The 17,575-nt window shown below is 45.8% G+C and overlaps 1 protein-coding gene across 1 annotated transcript in view; it reads left to right on the forward strand.

The window, feature by feature from the left end:
* The window catches only part of FBXO33 (F-box protein 33), a 124,065-nt gene that overhangs the window by 65,911 nt on the left and 40,579 nt on the right, over positions 1 to 17,575 (forward strand). The window contains exon 2 of the mRNA XM_078659753.1: positions 3,677 to 3,787. Coding sequence (XP_078515879.1) covers positions 3,677 to 3,787 — 111 coding nt within the window. The remainder of the gene's footprint in view (positions 1 to 3,676; positions 3,788 to 17,575) is intronic.

Here is a 17,575-nt window from a genome sequence, read left to right on the forward strand (position 1 = left end):
GCTGGCAGAAGAAGGGTGCAGCAAATGACACATAATCCCAGCATCCCCTTAAAGGTAATTAGCGTCGCAACAGTTAACAAACCCCGTTCCCAACTAGGTCCCCCACCCCCCCCGATGGTCGCAACACAAACCCTCTCACGCCATACAGAGCTTCAGAAGCATGCAATCTGATTAAACTTGGAACAGGTGGAGCGCACGGAACGTAGGCGGGCACACCGCAGACGGCAGGCCACTAAAATTGCCCAGGAAGATGTCCGCCATTCTCTCCATGCTCAGTAAGCCCCAAAGTCTCGCATGCCACAATGACGTAGCCGGGGCATGTGGGTTCTTCCACGCTGCCGCCAACGTGAGTTTAGCGGCCCCCAGGCAAAGCCACAGAATGCGTTTATCCGCTTTAGTTTGATGCTCCAATATCGGATCTCGGAGACCCAACAGGACATGAGCCATGGAGTCCGAGATAGGGTACCCCAAGATATCCTTGATGTGGGAAAGAATTTCAGCCCAGAAAGGGCGAATGACCGGGCAGTCCCACCAGATGTGGTGGAAGTCCCCCAATAGGCCACAACCCCTCCAACACCTATCCGAAGAAGTTGGGAATATACGGTGGAGCTTAGACGGGTAAAGATACCAATCGTGCATGGTCTACAAGTGGGCTTCCCTAAGGTTCACCGAGTGATTGTGCGTCCTGATGTCACTCCAGAGATGCTTCCATTCATCGTCAGAGACGTCACGGCCCAGAAGGACCTCCCATTGTTCCATATAACGGGGGCGCGGGGAGACTGCAGTGGCCAGAAGCAGCCCGTACAAGAAGGAGATCGTCCCCCGCATAGTGGAGGTGCGGAGAAGAAAGGACTCAAAAGGGGAAAGCGGTCGGGTAGCGGCCTCACCATCTTGTGTGTTTTACTAAATTCAACAGCACACCACATAATTGACCACCACTACATACCTCTCTACAAAACAAAATACCATTCCACTCCATAGCACACAATCATACTCCACATATTTCCACTACCTTTAACACCACATAATTACTATCCACATATTTCTACAACACACCATGCCACATAGCACACCACAAATCCACTCCACACAATTCCATGCCGCAACTAACTAATCCAACCCACATAATTCCACCACACACACCACATAAAATAATGAAAGAACATTGCCATTTACAATGCCAATAGTTATAACTACAAAAAATGCGAGACCTATTGCCATTCCAATGCTTGTTTATTTTATAGCCAAGATGGTCAAAATGTAAAGTTTTCAAAATGTAGTCTTGATTGAAGATTTCAACGCAAATGCTCAATCGTTCTGTAAGAGTTTTTGTGGACACAGGAAGTTTTTAATATCCTCTCAGTGACACTTCCTGTTAATACGAAAACGGATTAACAAGCAAATATGCTCTTGAGAAAATATGAATGCCTGATTGCGAATGGAAGAATTGACTGTGATATTCCATTAAATTACACCAATATTTCCACCCCGGTTTCTTCTCTTAGTGATTATCTGACTGCTTCTTATTCCCTTTTTACCTCACTTTCTGACTTGAATGTGATAGCCCCTTTGAGTGACCACAAGTTGCTTTAATCTTGAATTGATTTCCCGTTGGTAGGATCATGGTCATGCAATGTCTAAGGGAGGGTTGTGAATTGTAATTGGTTAAATGGGAGAACTCATTCGAAAACCAACAAAAAAGTTATCTTAAAAGAAAAGCTCTATGTAAAAAATGAGGATATTCTAGCTTTATATCCAGTCCTTCTTTCACGTGAAGTCATTTGTGTGCACACCTGACTTCTTGTGCAATAAAAAACCTTGTAGGAAATGGTCATCAACTGTTGAATTCATAAATTGGGAGATTCATAGATTAGTTAGATTTGAAGACAGTTTCTGTATGATTACTTTGAGACCCGGGTCACTGTTTATTGCATTCATGGATCTGTCCTCTGCCTTTAACAGGGTGAACAGATCCAAGTTGTTGCCCATTTTGCTGCATATGGTAATGGAAGTAGGCATTGCCTACTTCCTTAGTGAGCTGCACTGGGTAGTCCTTTTTTTCCCCTCTTGAATCTATATTAAGCCACTTGGCGTATTGATAACGATTTAGCAGGCCAAATCGGTCTCAGTAGCCACATATGACAATAATGTATTGGGATATATAGATTCACTGGAGCTCCAGGTGGAGAAGAATGGGTTCTGTGGACGCCTTTTGGCAGTCTCAGCATCTACCCCTGCTTTGATGGTTCATGAGGAGCTGGGGCTGTGTTATTTGTCGGACCTCATTGCTCTGCGGCCCTTGATTAGGTGGCTTACCACCTGGAAAAGACCTGAGAATCACTTTAAAGAGGAGATACTTATTGATTATATGCAGCTTCAAGGGTGGCAGTTAATTAAATGGCTAGCATACATACGGGACGTTAAGCTAGGTAGAACAGCTTTGTTCGATTCTCAGCAAAATATTTTTGAGACAGACTTTTCTTGGACACAGAAACTTCCTGCCATGATGGGAAGCAGTGAGAGGGTGTAAAACGTGATAATCCTTCGGTGCGAGGATAGGCTCAGATCTTAACCGGGTCAGTTATTGAACCCTGTTTGCTTAATGTATCCATCAGTAATCATCTGTTTCTCACTAGATTTGGATTTAATCAATTTCATCTGTTACTGATTTTACCTCGGCGTATTACTGGGAACGCGCAGTTGAGACCCTGTACATGTGACACATTTTTTGCCTAGGATCTTGTGCATTTTATGTACTTGTATGGTTTTTATGATCTTGTAAAATGTTTTATGGTACCTTTTTGTTAAACATCTCTTAATTTGTCCAGGTTAATCCTTTTCTTTTGTATTTTAAGTTACTTCCAGACATTCACGTCTTAAGCTTTTGCATGTTCTTGGCCTTGTCGCTGAGTAAGGCGCTCGATTCGTGTCTGGGCTGACCTGATCTGTTATTTAGTACGCACTTTATTGTTGCCACAACATTTTTCATGACTGTTTTATGCCCTGTAAGGCTAGATGTACCCAAATGTCATGCACTTTAATGTGATTTGTTGCTTCTTTGATAGGTTTTAGGAGGTCTTCTTCAAGAATGTACTGTATTGGCCATTATTTGCCCGGATGGCATTTACATTTGGCTAATTTGCACAGTCAGTTTTGATTTTAACTATGTAAAGTACAGGAATAAATTGTCTTAACCTTTTATTTGATTGTACTGTCTTGTATTCATTTTTTTTATATTGACTTTGTTTCACAAATGTTGATGCACTTTGTTATTATTGTCTGATGAATTCAGTGATGTTATTGTGTACTTTTATGGTCCAGCTAATACCAAATAACGTTTTTTTAATGATATGGTAATAGCTAAATTAAGCATGAATTAGCAGAGCCCTCTCCTTTGTCACTGATAGTTAAAGGTTGTAAAACCTTGTGACACCATCGTTGACTGAAAGGTATGATGCAGTGTTTTGATTAATTTATGCTATTTTATAGATTTATCCCAGTTGCTTACCCTGTGCTCGGACTTTTGGCCTATTCCATTCCATTACAAAATGTTTGCTTCTGTTTAATATCTGCTTTCTGTGATTGAAAGCTGAAGGAGACTATTTTGGACATAAATGCATTTTAGATGTGAATTGTGGCTGCCTTGTCGCTTAAGATGTACTTCGTTGTGTTTCAGAAATCTTCAGAAGCTGAGTCTGTTTGGGGACATTGGCATTCTGCAGCAAAATGGTAACTTGACAAATTCTTACTTTAACAAGGTGGACCCCGGCAGCAAGAAAATTAAGCAGTAAGTATACGTTATATAGCGTCAAGTACGGGTCGGTGCAAAAGTAGTATGAAAACATACAGAATAGTTGAAGTGAAAATTAAACCTGTGGATTCACATAAACAGATGAAATCCGACTCTGCCTGTTGGTGTCACTATAGGTTGGACACCTACAAGCGTCGGTTATGGTACTGTTTAGAGCCATTTGACGTCTGAGGGAAAGTTGTGGCACATTTGCAGCAACAGTTGCAGCCACAGTGATGCATGTTAAACAACGCACATTTGAAGGTTTCTGCAGTTGGTACTTCAGCTGTCGATAAAGACACATGCTATGTTGTGGATGGTGAAAAAAGGCACTAAGATTCCCACAGTAGCTGCAAGACATGAGGAACAATACAGTATACTGGGTCTGAAACCAACAGGAGTAAATCAGAGTAATGCATCAAATAGATGTATATTGACTGATACGAATATGGTTGTGTTCATAATGAAGACATTGAACTGATCTGATGCAGTCGCTTGGCCTGATGACGGAGCCACCTGGTTGCCTTACTTACTGTTGCAATGCTAAATGTAAGTATGTTCACATGGTATTAGCATGAGGAGATTATCAGAATGTTTGAGGGTTTTTTGTTTTAAAAGCAGCACAAATTGTGTGTGTGTGTGTTTTTTTTTTTTTTTGCCATTTCCCTCCCCTTTTGCCATTTTTTTTCTCCCAGGTTTGATATATAGGTTTACGGTACATCTGCATCATTACATCGAGCAACAATTACTATAACTCTCAATAGAATTAGGATTGAACAGCAAGCCACGCTAGCTTCCTAGCCTCTGTGTCGAAGAGTGTGCAGTTCCTACCAGCCTTGTCGGTCGGGTAGCCAGCGGTCTGGTCTAGCCACCCTCAGCAGCTGCAGCCTTCCAACTTCCCTAAGCTGTAGATCACGAGCATCCAATTGGTGAACGGATCTGCCGTCACCTCCAGTACTGGCAGTCCCTTACATCGGACAGGTGGGTTCAGCAGATCGCCCGAAGGGGCTACTCCTTCCCTTTTGAGACTACCCCTACTTCTATACCTCCATCTTACGACTGGCTGACTGAGTATTATATGTCCCTGCTCTGTGAGGAAGTCATGCCTCCTTTGGGCAAGGGGGCCATAGAGAGGGTTCAAGTGCCAGAAGTAGGCTGTGGTTTCTATTCCCGCTACTTTCTGGTCCCGCAAAGGGACAGGGGCCTTCGTCCTATCCTAGATCTCCAAGCCCACAAATAATTCCTCATAAGGAGAAATTCAAGATACGCACATCAGCTCAGGTATTGTTTACCCTGGACCTAAGAGACTGGCTAGTAGCACTGGACTGGCAGGACACCTGTTTTCATGTTCCCCCTCCTGTCTGCCCATCGGTGTTAACTCCGGTTTACAGTAGGCCGGAAGCATTTTCAGTTCACTGTGCTCCCTTTTGGCCTTACCAGTGCTCCTCAAGTATTCATTAAGGTGAAGATAGTGGTTGCAGCTCATCTGCGTACATCAGGGGTGCCAGTCTTCCCCCATCTCGACGACTGGCTGCTGAAGGCAGGCTCGCACCAGGCTATCTTCTCCCACCCTCCAGGTTATGGCAGACCTCCTTCATTCGCGAGGGCCTCTTTCCTGCCACAGGTGGTAACACCATTTCATGTGAGCCAATCCCACTTTCCCACTTTCTACGTTTCTCCTTATCCGTCTAAAAGAGCATTGTCCTTCTACCTTGACCGCACAAGGGAGTCCCGGTTGATGACCAACTCTTTGTGGGGTGTTGGAGTGCCACACAGAGCCGATCAATGACACCTACCGTCACATGTGTGCTGCTCATGAAAAATCTTCTGCATCCAGTCTGATGCCTGGGGAAATTCAAAGGTCCTTATCTGGGGCTAGATATTGCCTCTACCAGATAAGGCGTTGGCGAAGGTAAATAAGTTGTTCAACTGTACCATAGTCCTCCAAAAATACAAATCTATTAATAAAAAGGATGACATTGCAGATGTTTTTATATTGATCATGTGAGATTTAAAGGACCCCATCTTAAGGTTCTGTGGCTCTACATATCTCGAGACTTCTAGCTGCATATTCCTTACCTTAGAATTATCCCCAGGAGTCAGACTGGATCCGGAAAGTTTTTTCACGAGCAGTACACCTGCGCGCCGGTACTTGACATCATTCGACACTGCATTATTTTGCATCGTCTGCACCTTAAGTGACATGTGTGTAGTGCCTAGCTCCTTGCCGCTTGATGTATGACAGTCTTGATTCCAGTCGAGAAGAAGGTCCTGGGATTGGCTACAAAGCCCAAGATCTTCATCACACTAGAAGTCATCCACAGGTAAGTCTCAAAGAAAAGTAAAAAGTTGAAGAGGGCTTTGACCCCCCAACCATCCCACACACACACGATTTCCCCCTTCCCTGTCTGGCGTAGTTATCTGACAAGGCGAGTAAGTGCGTAATTAGAGGTCTCCCTCCGTGGTTGATTCCGCGCCTGGGCTGGCTCCACACCTTCCGGAATTTCCGGGAGCAGCAGCGACCCCTCCCAACTTTGTGAGTTCTATGAGCTCATTCTACTCAACTTTGGGTAGCCTGTTCCCGCTGGCACACTTTTGGGCCCGGGGGTGGTTCGGGAGGTGCCCCCATTGGTTCTCTGCCAACAGCTCCGTCCCTGGCTGCAGCCTTGCCCCTTGGATCCACGGATGGTTCCCTCCTTGACCTTCCCCGGGACCTGCCCCGATTCTGACGCTCTCTGCTCCATCTGGTGGCAATGTCCCCATTCCAGACTCTGACATGGAGCCGGAGGGGCTTGGTGGACTGGAGCCATGCCTTCCAGGCTGGACCTCAAACCCTATTCCTATGGGCTAGGATTCTGGGAGAATTTAGAGGGGTACTTGGACCATGGCGAATACCAGCCCCTAACCCCAAAATGGCCAGATACTGGCATGGTCACTCCTCCTTATGTGTTTACAGAGGAGGGAGCCTCTTTTGCTATCATGGGGAAGAGGGCAGCCGAGGTGCAGGACTCCCTCAGTGGCAGTCAAGACTAACATCTTGACAGGGGTGCCCCCCCCCCCCGCTTCTCCCATTTAATGACTCCTTCACAGATGTCCTACTTGGGACTTGCCTGCCACCGCCCTGCACTAGTGGACCCCAATTTCTTTACACAACACCATACCTCTGAGAGCTTGGTGGTCCAAGCTCCACCTCCAGTGTAAATCCTGGCAGATTCCCTTCCACTCCACCAGATAGGGAATCCAAGAGGCCGGGCCCCTTACGAAAGAAAATAGGTGCTGCCCATGGTCCCGTAGGTAGCTCTGGCCCTACTTTCGCAAGCTATTGCAGATGGGAGAGATGCAGCCAAATTCATGATCCGATGTGGTCTGCATATAATCGCCACGCTGGCCAGTGGCCTTAGGGCGACACTTCTGGCTGAGAAACACTGACTTTTTCTGGGTATGTCCAAGTGTTGCTTATGGGTTTGCCTTTTGATGGCTCATGTCTCTTCGGAGACCAGATGGCATCACAGCTGGAGCACTTCAAAGATAGCAGGGCTGTTGTCAGGTCCTTGGGCCTTTCCATGGCCCCTCGTCAACCCCGGTCCGCCTTTCGATCATTTTTTGTCCACGTAAGGGACTTCCAGCCATGTCTTATCCACCCAGCCACGACAATGCGCACGCTCCCCATCCTCTGTGAGGATGCAGGACTAATCATACCTGTGATGGAATTTTCACTAATAATTCAGCAATAAAATTTGAGAAAGCATTACCTTTGACATGGACAGACCTCCGAGCAGTATTTTTTAAACTAGCTGTTCCAGCCAGCAAATCCTACCCTTTCAATTTGGGAAATCCATTAAAAATGCCCTTGGAGGATAATGTATAAACATGAGTACGAAACTGCCTTGAGAACTCACAGCCCAGTATTGGAAACTAATATTGAAACTGCTGTTTCTAACTTTTCTGGTTGGAGAGACTCTGGAGTTACTCAGCTAGCCCCTGAAATAAACATTAAACGCCATAGGAAAAGGCCATCTACTTCCTCTGAATTAAAAAACTGAAACACAAATGTAGGGCACAAGAACCGAGATAGAGGCAGGATTATGGCACAGAAGAGAAAAACAAATATACAAATATAAATCTGTTATTGAAGAGTACAAAGCATTAAATATTACAAAAAGATTAAATATTTTTCAGAAAAATTAAACACTGCTAAAAACCCTACAAGAGAGCTGTTTAAAACTATCAGGAGAAAAGCGATCCAAACCTGCCCGAAGCCGAGTCATCCCGAGCGCCGAGGGCCGGTGGCGAGCGAACCGGAAGTAAGGGGACTGCAAGGGCGCCATTGCCGGAAGTCTTCCCCGACTTCAGGCGGAAGGTGTGCAGGCAAGTGACCCGGAAGCGGAAAGACGACGGCCCGAAGGGGAGCAGACAGAAAGACGGAGAAACGCGAGCACCAGCCTAACAGAGAGGCAGGAGAGAGGGGTGGAGAGAGCAGCAACCGACCGACACACGCTGGAAGCGCAGCGAGGCACTCTAACCCCCAAGCAAAGGAGCAAGCAGGGCTGAGAATAAAAAACGCAGAGAATGAAACGGAGGCTAAAACTAACATAGAGCACCCGGGGCCGGCGTGCAGACCGCTGACTTTGAACAGAAAGAGAGCGGAGAGGGCAGCGGGCGCAACGTGTGTGTGGCTCTGAAGCCCCTAAGCAAAAGAGCACGGCGGGACACCGGAGAGGGGGGGCCAAACTGCCATATAGCACCCAGTGCAGAGGTGCTGATTTGAAGGCAACGCAGAAGGGGGGGAGCAAACGGGACAACAGACAGCGGAGACAGAGAGGCACGAAGCGAGCACCCCCCCAAGTACCCCGAGCCCAGGCGGCCACCAACACTCACACCTGCAGGCAAGCAAGCAACCCAGAGACCAAACAGCTCTCGTGCACAACCCCATATACCTCTTACCGAAGGCCGGTAAGATTAGAGAGCCAGTGGCTTGCAAGCCACGAACAGGACAAATCACACGCTGGCAGGACCTAAGGCAAAAACAAGAACAAGACATATCAGAGAGCCGAGCAGATATAGGCAAGCCACCCAACCACCTGCCCCAAAGGCGACAAACGCACCAAAGGTGGCACAAGCAGGTGGGAGGCTGGTCAACATCCTATCAAGAAGGGGCATTCGAACAATGGCAGGCAGCGATGGGAAGCCGGCAGGCGAGCAGCAGAAGAAGCCAAAAATAGACAACCAAGGGTCCCCGTCCAAAGCAAGAGGCGAACCCGTCACTCTGGAGACCATCCTGCGGAAAGTAAACGAAGGCAATGAGGTGGGGAGAGAGACGAAACTCAAGCTAGAGAACATGCAACTTGAGATGGCGGCTATAAGAGCGGACCTCCACAAAACAAACACAAGAATAGAGGCCGCAGAAAGCCGAATAAGCTCAGTGGAAGACAAAACAAGTAAGCACACCAAGGCCATAACAGAGCTGAGAACAGCCACAAATGCCATACAAAGGCAGCTAGCGGAGAAAGACGATAGGGCAAGAAGGGGCAATGTAAGGATCCTAGGTGTGCCGGAAGGGGCAGAGGATAAGGCAGGTTCCTGTGCCGCCATGCTGGAGGAGATGATCCCACAACTCACAGGCATCACTTTCCAGAGAGGTTTCGAGGTACAAAAGGCATACAGGGTACCAGCAGGAAAACCGACCACAGGCAGAGGCCCGAGAGCAATAATCTGCAACCCACTGAGATTAAACCAGACGGAAGCCATCTTCTCCTTCGCCAGGAAAAATCAGAATCTGACGTGGGCCGGAAACAAGATAGTACTGACACAGGACTACTCAAAGCCGACAGTTGAGTTAAGGAAAGGCTTCTTGGCGCAAAGAGATACTCTCCGTAGAAGGGGCGCCACCTTCAGCTTCGTCAGCCCAACCAAGTTCAAAGTAACAGACAAATGGAAGACGATGTTTTTTGAATGCCCAGGAGAGCTAAAACGGTATTTGCAAGGACCACCGGTGGAGGACATGGAGGAAAACAAAAGTCCAGGAGCAGCAAAGAGGAGCGCATCACCAGGACTGAGTGAGCAATCGGAGTAATAGACGCATGTAGAACTCCAGCGAGGGAACACAGAACAGCACATCTACCTCAACACACAATGCTTAGATTAAAGGAAGAGCCCCTGCAAGAAGAGAGACTGGAGGTCGAGCAGGAGACCCATGCAGAGAGGCGGACCAACAGCCAAAGAAAAAGAAGAAAACAAACTCTACCTCAGAGATGATGCGAGCAGAGGAACTTTGTCGTCGCACACCCACTTAGCGAGTAAGGGAGGGAGGGGGGCGGGAAGGAGGGAGGGGGGGAGCAGGGTGGGGGGGAAAGGGGGGGGGGAGGTTCTATACATGGGCTTACTGACTATCTTCTTCTTCTTTTCATCTTTTACTTCTCTTTCATCGCACTCACATATGGTAGGAGCAAAGGCACGCACAAAGACATGAAAAGGCACACAACACTAGGAACAAAAACACCTAGAGAAGGGCCACTGGCACAGCGAACGCATAGCAGCATTAATGACGTACAATAGCCAGAATAGCATAGCGTCGGACATCAAAATAGTTTCCCTAAATGTCAAGGGGCTCAACAGCCCGGTGAAAAGGCGGAAAGTGCTCGAACATCTCAAGAAACTTAAAAGCGACATATATGTGCTCCAAGAAACGAGACTAGAAGAGTCAGACATCCCAAGATTGAGAGCCAACTGGATAGGTGAGGTGGTGGGATCTCCAGCCCAGAACAAAAAGAATGGGGTAGTAACAATAATCAGCAAAAACTCGAACCTGGCAGTTGTTAATTACCAAGCAGACACCCAAGGCAGAACACTGGTGACCAGCCTCAGGAGAGCAGGAGAGACCTACCATGTCGCGAATATATACGGCCCTAACAGTGAGGATAAACAATTTTGGGAGGGGGTTGGAGCCCAGTTACACACCCTGCCACTGGACGATCTGCTGATCGTCGCCGGAGACATGAACCAAGTTCTCGACCCAGCGATTGACAAACACCCCAGTAAACGCCACTCAACAGCTAGCCCTAACATCCTTAAAAATCTATGCTCCAAACTGAGAATGAAGGACCCATGGCGCCTAAGTAACCCAGATGCCAGAGAGTATACTTTCTACTCCAACCGGCACAACTCCTACAGCCGAATAGACTATATACTAATGTCAGAAACACACACCCACCTCATAGACCACACAGAAATAGGACCCAGAACAATATCAGATCACGCACACATAAGTCTATCCCTATCGGGCAGACACAACGAAAAGCCAACCCGTAGGTGGCGATTCGACGACGGCCTTCTCCAACAAACATCAGCGAAGGCAGAGATAGAGACAGCGATCAAAGAATACCTGTCAATCAACGACACACCAGAGACACCCAGGGAGGTACTATGGGATGCTCTAAAAGCCACCATACGGGGCACAGTCATGTCAATCAAGGGCAAATTGAACAAAACAAGGAACAAGAGAATAGCCGACCTTGAGAAAGAGATCAAAACACTAGAGAACAGCCACATTGCTAGACTAGAAGACAACAATACACTCACAAACCTGACTAGACGGAAGTATGAGCTCAACAGAATACTGAGCGAAAGAGCGGGGACATGGATCAACAAATACAAATCAGTAAACCTATGCACTGCGAACAAAGCGGGGAAAAACCTAGCAACCTATCTAAGGGGGAAACAAAAACAGCACACAATAGGGGCAATCAAAGACAAACGCAACAAGGCCCAAACTGCTAACAAGGACATCCTGGAGGTCTTCAGGGACTTCTATGAGGGCCTATACACAAGAGATGAGGCGCTAAAAGAGGACGGGGCGATGAACTTCTAAGAGACATATCCACACCCACACTAACAGACCAAGAACGAGACAAGTTAGAGCTAACTGTAACGGAAGAAGAGATAAGGAAAGCCACGGCCGGTCTCAAGGAAAACAAAGCACCTGGACCAGACGGATTCACAGCAGGTTTTTATAAGCAATATCTAAACACGCTCCAACCCACAATGAAACAGGTATTTGAGGAATGCATCCAGAAAGGACGCATGACCCCCTCAATGGCTGAGGCAAACATAATAGTTATACCGAAGGAAGGGAAGGACACGACAGAGGCGAGGAACTTCAGGCCGATCTCACTAATAAATGTAGACTGCAAGATATACGCGAAAATACTGGCCAATAGACTCAATGCATATCTTCCCAAGCTCATACACAACTCCCAGGTAGGATATCTCAAAAACCGCATGTCCCACGATAACACCAGACTACTATGCCATATAATCAACCACTCAGCCCGAAGTAGCAACGCGGCTGTGATGATAGCCCTGGACGCTGAAAAAGCGTTCGATAGAGTCTCATGGCCCTTTTTAGATCGCTGCATGGGAAAGTTCGGGCTAGGACCTAACTACAGGAGGATGGTGATGGCGCTATACAACAGTCCCAAAGCGAGGGTGGTAGTAAACGGCGGCACCTCAAACATACTAAACCTAGGCAGAGGTACAAGACAAGGCTGCCCACTCTCACCTGGCCTATTCCTACTGGCAATAGAACCGCTCCTAACAATGATAAGAACGAACGACGACTTAGCAGGGGTCCCGATAGGGGGGGAAAACTTCAAGCTAGCAGCATATGCAGGCGATGTTTTAATAATGACAGAAGACCCAGAAAGATCCATCAAGGCACTGACAGACACCATCGAGAAGTACGCCCAGGTCTCAGGGTACAAACTCAACAAGGACAAATCAGAATGCAAACCTCTAAACATCCACACAACAAGCACAGTACTAGGAACGTCAGGCCTAACGTGGCAGCAGAAACCTATTAAGTATCTAGGCATCCTTTTTGAGAGAGACCTGAGAACAACACTAGAACATAATGAGCAAGCAACAATCCAGAAGATCAGGGACAAAGTAGACGGGTGGTCCCCCAAATTCACAACATGGTGGGGAAGGGTAGAAACAATAAAAATGATGCTCACACCAATGGTGAACTACATGCTAACCATGCTACCACTAACCAACACAGAAGACTTCCACAAAAAGGTAGACAAGATACTAAACAATTTCTTATGGAGAGGGAAGAAGCCCAGAATAAGCCTGCACAAGCTCAGACTATCAAAAGAACAGGGGGGTCTAAACATGACAAACTTCAAACGCTTCCACGAAGCGTGCATAGCCAGACAGGGACTGCACTGGCTAGACCCAAGACAGGACTACACCCCAGCGTGGCTATCACTTGAACAAGGGCTGCTAAAGGGCATGAAGCCCATCACCCTCCTAACAGCCACCAGACACCCAGCGATTAAAGACAACCCCGTCCTTAGAAACACAAAACGAGCTCTGCTGAAGGTAGACAAACTATTAGACACGAGCATCAGAGGGGGGGCTTTTGAATCCATCTGGCACAACCCCACCCTTAAATATAGGGGTAAGGTTCTAGACATGCACGATTGGTACAGCCAAGGGATATCCATAGCCAAGGACTTCAAGAACAAGGGCAAGGACATAACGTTTGACACCTTAAAGGGGAAACACAACCTACACAGCATAGAACTATACAACTTCCTGAAGATAAAAGTCGCAATAAGGAAGGCAAACCTCAACAGCCAGACACCATCGATAATACAGCTCGCTGCCAGCCTAAACGCACTAGGACACCAGATAGCACATCTATACAAGATCCTCCGTCCCAAAAACAGCAAACTTAATGACAAGGTCACAAACTTCTGGGGGGAGGCGGCAGGGAAAGAACTAAATGAGGGCGAGAAAGCCGAGCTATGGAGATCCACAACTAGGAAAAAGATAACGGCTACACTTAATCAGACGAAATTTTGGCTAGCACACAAGGCATACTGTTCACCGGCCCGACTAGCCACCCTGGGTATTAGAGACAGCGATGCATGCTGGAACTGCGACAAAGAGAGGGGAGACTTAGAACACCTCCTGCTAAAATGCCCAAAAATAAAGGACTTCTGGGGGAAAATCAGAATACTTATCCGCGAGATCACAGGCATAGACATACAAATAGACTTTGCGAGCCTGGCCCTAGGCTTCACATCCCAGGCCATCACAACGACAGAGGATCGTGACCTCATTGACCTTCTGCTGACGGCCGCAGTGAAAATAGTCCTAACTAACTGGAAGGACACATCGAAAGTGGCACCCCAAGCATGGCTCAACTGGGTCACGTTCCTAAGGGGGGCAGATAACATCACAGCGAAACACTCACCGAAAACGCACAAGCAGTCAACAATGTAGGGGTCTTTAGACCTCTACCTATCATCACACAAGCCGCCATAGACGTTTGAACAAGAAATACCTGAGGGCGCAGGCTGAGACCTATGCGTCAACAAAAAGCCCTGCACACCGCTTATCTCCTACTATATCTCTCTACTGTTCCCTTCGGGCCCGGGGCGAGGGGCAAAATACGGGCGATCACAGAGAGGTGACAAAATGCCGCGTGGGACATCATATACGATGGAATGCGAACTATGGAATAACGAACTATCGAACAACCTCAAGAATACGGACTATCGCCCACCCCCCCGCTCCCTCCCCCTCTTCCTTCCTCCTTTTTTCTTTTTTCTTTTTTCCTCCTTCGCCTGCTTTCTTCTTCCACTCATGTATAAGCCTTCAACATGTATGTAAATATATATTTTTTATATACAATAAAGAATTTCAGAAATAAAAAAAAAAAAAACTATCACTTTGCTTTTAAATTTTGACCAAAATAAATCCTTTACCCTGCATCAGGTTTTCTGTGATAAACTTGCTGATTTTTTCAGATGAAGGTAAACGGCTACTATGACAGATTTTCGCCCAATCAAAATGTGATCCTTGGAGTTAATTCTTTCAGCTCATCTTTTGTGGGGCTGTATGATAATTCCGTTGATGTTCCAAATGGTCTTGATAATTTTGCACCTCTAACTGAAGACAAAGTGTTAAAACTGCTAGAAACTACCAAATCTGGTTCTCCTTTGGACCCCTGCCCTCTGTATGCCTTACAAATTATTGCAATTACAGTACATCTGGTAAAACTCCTGAATATTTTGATTTCAGGCCAATTTACAGCAGCATGGAAAAAAGCATTGGTTCGTTTAATTTTTTTTTTTAAACCTTCTTAGGATTTGTTACCATCAAAAATGATCTGTCTATTCCCCGCTTACCGCATCCCTCAAAAATATTGGAAAATGCCCAAAATGAAGATCTGATGGCTTTTTTGGACACTTTTTTGGATCCATCACATGGTTTCAGACCGAAATATTGCTCTGAATCAGCCTTGGTTGTCTCCACTGAGGAGATTTGACTGTTGGTAGACAAGGGAGGAAGGGCTGTGCTTATCCTGTTTGACCTGTTGGCTGTGCTTGATTCCGTTAACCACTCAGTGCTTATTAACCGGCTAGGGAGGGTGGAGATTGAGGGGCGCAGCCCTTGCTATTCCAAGTTCCTTCCTATCCAACAGGGAACAAACCATTGAGTTTGGTGGTTGCACCTCAAATTCATTCTGTCTTCCATGTGCCCCAGGGATAATTGTTCTCTCCCACGCTGTTTAACATCTATGTCGCCCCCTGGTAAAACATATTCAATCACATGGTTTTTCTGCGATATCCAACGCCGACGATACTCAAATTGTTATATCAATCTCATCTGACGTAGACATTGTTGTCAAAGCTTTTAACAACTGTTTGGCTCATATTTCAATCTGGATGCAGGAAAATTGTTTTACGTAAAATACTTAGAAAACAGAGTCGCTTCTTTTTGGAAACCACTTTCTGTTTAGGAACGATTCGTGGTGGCCTGCTAATCTTGGCCCGCCACCACCCCCAGTTCGGAAGGTGAAAAACTTGGGGGTCATATTTAATAGGCATCTCTGCTTTCGGAACTAATAAATCACATAAACTCTTCTTGTTTTTATCAGCTTAAGACACTAAAAAAGTATTTCCATTTATTCCCTCTGGCATGCAATAAATCTACGATAGACCACTGCAACGCGCTTGACTTGGACATTCACAAACGTCTTCAATCACTGCAAAATGTGGCAGCCATCTTGCTCTTAAAAATGCCCAAATTTATTCCCATCTCCAAGAGTATACGTGACCTTCACTGGTTGCATGTCTCTGAAAGGGTAAAATTCAAGGCTTTGTGCATGGTTTAGAAAGCATTGTATGGAATTGCCCATCATTATTTTCAGAAAGCTTTTAAGTGATATATTCCACGTCGTGATTTAAGATCATCCTCATCTAGATTTGTAGACATACCTAAAATAAAAGACCAGTTGGGGAGGCAGAAGCTTTTCATACTTAGCTGGCAAATTCTGGAAGTCTTTGTCCTTGCCTATGAAATGTCAAACAAATCTGATATCTTTCAGGAAATCTGTGAAGACACGGCTCTTCATTTCTTGTACTAAGTTTGTCTTTTGTCCGCTAAATTGTAGTTCTCTAGCGCAAGACACCTCGGTATTTGCATGCTTTAGAAACTTTTTACCTATTCTATTCTAAGGTTAATAATCCTTGGTAATTTATCTCTGTCAGATGAACAAGTTTACCTTTGATAGACTCTCTAGCAGATAAGGCATTACCGATCTGAAGATTCCTTAGTGACCCACCCATCCTCCCCACTCTGTGTTCAGATTTCTAGGGACAGAGCTGTTCCCCTTTCAGGGCCCTAGTTTTCCACATCAGTGGTCAGTGTTCTTTGTAACTCCATGCTCCTGGTGTGGAAAGTCGCAAAAACTGACCTTTGCTTGTGGGGTGGCGCCTATATAGGGACCACATACGCCACTTCTAGCGTGGACGGCGGCATGCAGAGCTGAACGACGCCACCTACCAGCATGCAGTGGCACTGCTCACAAAAAAAATCCTGATCCAGTCTGAACCTGTGGTTAATTGTAAGGTAAGGAATCTGCGGCCAGATAGTCTCTACCAGATAAGGCTTCATCGAAGGTAAGTAATTTGTTCATTAAGCCATATCTGACATTAATCTAGACCCCACCAAGTCCTAATAGTAGATAAAACTAACCTCATTGACAAATAACTCTTACCAATGTCACATAGTCTTTAATTATTAAATAGAAAGATCGGCTGCATTCAGGAGTCTTGTGTGAAAAAGTGCACCCAGTGATTGAGTAACTTGTGAAATTCCCTCTTGTAGCAATACTTTCAAGTAGCTGTTTCATGTAAGTGATCATCATGTATTCACATTAATGAATTACAAAGTGAAATTTGTGTTTGCTCTTTGTCACAAATGGTTTTCGATTTTAATTACAGTTAGGATTAAATCAAAACTTGGTGAGGTTAATGTGTAAAATCATTCTAAGGCTGTGTACTTTCTTTTTTGCATCACGTTAGTTTCACATTCTTATTTCTCGGTTTCATGCCACACATGAATGTAATTGGGGAACTTGAGTACAGTTATAACAGCAAAAAAAATAAAAAATGTAGTACTCCAAAAGTAGTATAACAAATTAATATTCTGTATCCTAGGGTCTTACTAACAGATGAGATACCTGTGTCCATGTAGTTTTAGTCCGTATTTGTAGAGGTTTCCACACAATTGTCCCAAAATAACATCCAACATGTGCTTTGTTCCATACATTAACGTTTTGAACGCCCTTGTTGATTGAAAAGGAAGAGAACAGTTTTATTAACTAGCCTGATCTTAGTGGTATGTGAGCCTGTGGTTTCAAGAAGCCTGCTTCATTATTAGTAAACATGAGTAATTATATGCAGCAGTCCACTTTGAGGTATCAGTGTG

This window comes from Lissotriton helveticus, chromosome 9 (genome assembly GCF_964261635.1).
Source record: "Lissotriton helveticus chromosome 9, aLisHel1.1, whole genome shotgun sequence".
Lineage (NCBI taxonomy): Eukaryota > Metazoa > Chordata > Amphibia > Caudata > Salamandridae > Lissotriton > Lissotriton helveticus.